Raw genomic sequence first — 5198 nt, forward strand, 5'->3', positions numbered from 1 at the left:
GAGCTATTGAAGGCCCACTACGTGAAACGACTACATAAACAGTGGAGGATTTAAAATGTATTTGAAAAACGTGAAATAATAAACGCGGCTTGATGGCCAAAACACTGCCACGCCATAATGTAAAAATTCTATAATACGAAGAATATTATGAGGTCTCATTAAGTCTTTGCCTCGAATTACCTAACTTCTTCAAGGTAGGTGCTGAGGTTGTCGAAAATTGTTCATTCTTTTGATATCTGATTCTGTCATAGATTCAGTCGAGTTTTGTTGGCTATAAGCAGGGTTACCATCTGCTCAAACCAGAAAATAAGCACGTACGCTACTCAAAAAAAGCGCACTACTGAAGACCAGGAGGAGATCAAAGAGACTTTAACAAAAGTGGCCCGTGTTTAACTTACAACATCTTAGCTCATTAGAACTAAATAAACTTGGAACACGACAAAAATGGTCCCACAAGATAAAATGTTGATCATATTTTAACATTTTGGTACCTGATGGCTTACTTGATCTTACGTTGTTACAAGCTGTTTTTAATAAATGCGGAGGGTCAGATATTAAAAAGATTGGAACATCTGGGTTGTACACATTACAACACTTGTAAGGAATTTCCAATTTTAAATTATTAAGCAGTGAAAACATTTTTCTGTTGCTAGAAGCACCATCTGCTACTAGAGCTAAAACAGAAAAATGGCACGCTTTTAATTCTCTTACAACTTCCCAAAACATACTTGCAAGGTGGCATGCATTGATGTTATGGGTTGGATAAAATGCCAACGGCCTTGAAAAATCGCTCATTATGGAGCGCATGTAAAACTGCAATGCATGAGATGCTGCAACATCTGTATTTTGAGAACGTGTTTCAAGGTCAACAAAACCAACCATTTGATCTGTTGTTGCATCATACACAATGTTTTCTTTAACTAGGAAAAATATAAAATTTTTAACAAATGTTTTGTTTAATTAGAACAGTTACAAAATGCTTACTCTTCATTTCATCTACAGAAATAACAACATATCGCTGGTGCGGTAAAAGTTTTTGACTTCTGACATCCAATTCATCCATAACGTGCTTTTGAATGCCAGGCTTTGTCCGAAAGACATTTCTTAACAAACATAATACCTTTAAATAGACTGAAAATCCTACCACATTTTCGTCCGGAGGTTTATATTGCTGACATTAATTGGGTTAGCATGCGAGTTAATGTTTGGGTGCGTCAAGTATTATTTATTATATTAATCATCATGTTTGTTTCTTCCTTGTAATTTTATTTTTAACAATATGTTTCGTTACTGTAAAAAACAAAGTGGCAGGATTCTAGACTACCTTCGCTTTTGTTTATAAAATACCTATATTTTTCTTAAAAAATATATAATTGAATATGGTACCTGTAATCATTTAAAAGACGAGAACTAGGCAAACGAAGTAAGCCAGATTGCCTCAGCTCCTCATAAGCGGACTTGCTTTTAATTGCAAGGCTTAAGCAAAATCTATAAATATATGCCTACAGATTACTACAGAAATTATTTAAATAAAAATATGCAAAAAATGCATACTTACTTAATAATTTCAGGATGATAACGCTCTCCTTTCAACTTCCTATCTTGCAGTTTGATTTGTTCATTCCAAAATATTTGATGAAATTCATCGAGTTCATTGTTTTTGCGAGCTAATAAAAATATTAAATGTTTGGAAGGTTTTAAAAGTGTTGTACACTTAACTGGGGAACAGTATGCTAAACCAATCTTGTATATATAAAATATACTATAGTGTTAAAAGATATAACTCGTGCTTATCTTCCTGTCTTACCTACATATACAACAATTTAAACAATAGCCTTTCTAAAATAGTGTAGAATAAAATGTTTAATAGGAATGTAATTTCACTGCAACTTTTTACATCTTTACCTTTATCCATTATTATTTTGAAATCGTTAGACAAGTCTTCTTCAACGGTAACTAATTCATTTTCTTTTCTAAGGTAATTCTGGACTTCCTCATGTAAGCGTTCGATTCTATTAAAATACATAAAATACACAAGCTGTACCTTTGCATTAATATAAAACATGCTAAAGACATCATTATACTGGCTAGCATGTCCTTTAGATTTGTATAAGTTTGCTTAAAACGGTGTTCTGGTTTTATTTTGCAGCTTGTACCTAGCATCTTTTAAATTTATGGTGCTCTGCACCCTTGATGGAAGATTGTGACCATACTGGACACGCTGGACTGGTGTCTTTCCAACTTTTTTCTCATACCGCTCCCTGCGTTGTTTTCTTATTATAAATTTCGAATCAACCTCCTTGCAAGTCGAACACTGGTCCACACCTTGTACAAAAACCTTGCATGCAGAAGATCTAATGGAACATCAGTCCGTTGGTTCTTTACATGTAATAAGACTTGAATAATTACAAAAGTTGCTCACCGTTTAGCAATTATTGAAACTTCTGGTGATAGTTTCGGTCCACATGGGTCGGCTGCCACTGTTATATAGTGGGCAGTAATATCAGACTCAAGAGTGACACCTTTACATATTTTATACTCCGAAACAGAGTACAAAACATCGTAAATATTGGTTTTTGTAACATCAATAAGTCTGACATTACTTTCTGGTGATGCACCCCACCCATAATAACTGGCATACAAATTTAAGTTCATGTCGACTTGAACATGAAACTTAAACTGATCATGGTCATCTTCCAATTTAAATGAAACAAATTCAGAATCCACAAACTTTTTCCAACCATAGGGGATTTTTTGGGTTTTACCAACAAGATTAGCAAACGAATTATTATAAATAGTTGGCAAAGTGCTTCTCGCCTTAGGAGCAGGTCGTTCTTTGGGTATTGAGTTACCAATTTGTTTTATTGGCAATTGTAATTTTGGAATTGCTCCATTTTTCAATTCCCTTCTATTTCCTCCTAGATAATAGTAAAAAAATATTATTAATTAATTTTATAACTTAAAAAGATCACCATAGAGCAAATGTCTAAACTCCTATTTACATACCAAATAGTTTTCTTTTGATAAAAATTTTTAATTATTGAGAAAAAAAATTGCTTACTTGATATTATATCAGATGAATGAAAGTGACTAGAACAAATCCTTACAGCATCTCGTTTATATAAACCCAAGATATGGCAGTCGTTCCGAAATCCTAATATAATCTTTTCCAGGTTAGTAGCCCATTCAACTTGATCATTTTTACAAAACTTTTTGCAAGGGACATGAAATAGAGACACAACAGGTGCTCTATTGTCACAGTTTGGCAGACAGCACATTTGTGACATAATTTTTTAATGTAGTTTTTAAATATAATTGAGAAGATCCGAGTATTTCTATCACAAAGAGTAACATTAGGATATAGTCTACTGATACATACTATTGGTACAACAGCGTTTATTTAAGAACTATTTTACAGGGCCAAGACACATTTTTGATTATGTAGTCAACTTGGAGCCTAAGAGGGATTTCCACAATAAACTATTTACATAAATTGGAATTAAAACAATTTCTTGAGAAAAAAATTGGGCGCTGGTCTAGAATCCTAATAGTTTTCTTAAAGTAACGAAACGAGTTGTGTAATAAAAATTGCAACAAGAAATAAATTTTATAAAAATACACTCACCCTTACCCAAATAGCAATATCACCCCCAGACAAAATTGTGGTAGGATTCTTCTTTGAATATTTTAATTTCGGCTCGCTTCGTTGTGGTACGATTTTGGGCGCTGGTCTAGAATCCTACCACAGGTATTAAATCAACGCACAAGATTTGGGTTAGGGTAAGTGTTAGTGTTTGGGTGGGTCAAGTATTATTATAGTCATTAACTCATTATTGAATAGTAATTCTTGACCCACCCTAACCCAAACCCGCACCCTAACCCAAATAATTTGCGTTGTGGTAGGATTCTATACCGCGGCTAAATGACTTAGCCTAAACTCAAATCAGGGTTGAAAAGCCATGCCAATCTGTTCAACACTTTTTTGGCGATCCTTGGCAAAAAATGTGCCTAACCCTGTGCCAATCAAAGGCTGTTTATGGCACGAACAGAACTACGAGCCTACTCTACGACCTTGAAACTTTGTTGTTTCTTCATATGCACCAGAGCGTGACAGACGACCAAACAAATTCGCCATTTTCCTCAACTTTCCACTCATTGGTTTAAATCTCTTTGAGGAGATCCAGGATTGTGGGGTGAAATCCAAGCTTTCAGGAATAACGTCATGAAATAAAAACTTAAAAACACCTATTTTTTATGCGCAAAACGTATCTTAATCGCGCGAAACACGAACAATTGCGTTTATTTGCTCAAAATTTGCAAGTTTACCACCCTTATTTAATGCCAGCTTTGTTAAGTTTTTTGCGTCATACAGTGTTTTTTTTAAGGTATTTTGGGGGACCGAAACGATCCCCCAAATTTCTCCAGCGGTTTCCCCAAATTTGGACTTGCAACTACAGTAGAAAAGTTATGGTTGTTTCTCGCTATGTCTTGTCGATAATACGAATACGATCAATAGTTCACGTCCGGAAAAAAGAATAAGTGGAGGTACAGCTAACAGCTGATTTAAAGAGTTATTCACAAAAGAAGTGTTCCTTCGATACTCGTCAATGTTTATTTCTGACTTATGGAGCATAATGATCAGTTTTTACGTGTGGAAACATAACAAGCAGAAGCCAACAAGCACACTTTGTTTGATTGTGCAGCAAACTTGGTTGGCGGCCGTGTTGGGCAGGCTGTTTGGTCGCTGTCACAATCATTTAAGCTGTGCCTTGTCGAATAATTCATTTTATGTTGCGTTGATTGTATGTAGTTTTCAGAAATAACGTAATAATTGCTTTTCTTGCGAAACCTAGATTCGAGTTAATTCTATTCCTTCTGGACTCTTCTCTGACTTAAACTGAATATTATGAAGCTTATGATGTCATAAACGTATTTACTCAACGTGACGTTTAGTTTTAACAATTGTTTGTGACGTACCTTAACCAAAGCTTCTCGTAGGTGGGAGAATATTTTTGGCATTATATAAGGCGGCATATTTTGAATGTAAAAGAGAGGAAGGACAGAAATTAAGAAATACGTTGAAGTGCTGACAGTTGCTATCAAGTTTTAAGGCGTTATTTGCAAGTGCTATTGTAGATTACATCGCCCTTTTTGCCAGTTCTCTGAAGATTTTGATCAGCGATCTCAGAAGTAGAACT

The 5198-nt window shown here is 34.8% G+C and overlaps 1 protein-coding gene across 1 annotated transcript; it reads right to left on the reverse strand.

The window, feature by feature from the left end:
• Positions 1 to 369: 369 nt before the first annotated feature.
• On the reverse strand, positions 370 to 4135 carry LOC146168203 (uncharacterized). The gene is made up of 8 exons (XM_083386233.1): positions 4072 to 4135; positions 2423 to 2918; positions 2157 to 2354; positions 1906 to 2012; positions 1559 to 1667; positions 1387 to 1488; positions 985 to 1103; positions 370 to 920 (listed from the first exon to the last, which is right to left on the reverse strand). Exons 1-8 carry the CDS (start codon positions 4133 to 4135, stop codon positions 370 to 372), a joined length of 1746 nt encoding a protein of 581 aa, XP_083242359.1.
• Positions 4136 to 5198: the final 1063 nt, after the last annotated feature.

The sequence above is a fragment of the Ascidiella aspersa genome, chromosome 1, assembly GCF_963924565.1.
Source record: "Ascidiella aspersa chromosome 1, kaAscAspe10.2, whole genome shotgun sequence".
NCBI lineage: Eukaryota > Metazoa > Chordata > Ascidiacea > Phlebobranchia > Ascidiidae > Ascidiella > Ascidiella aspersa.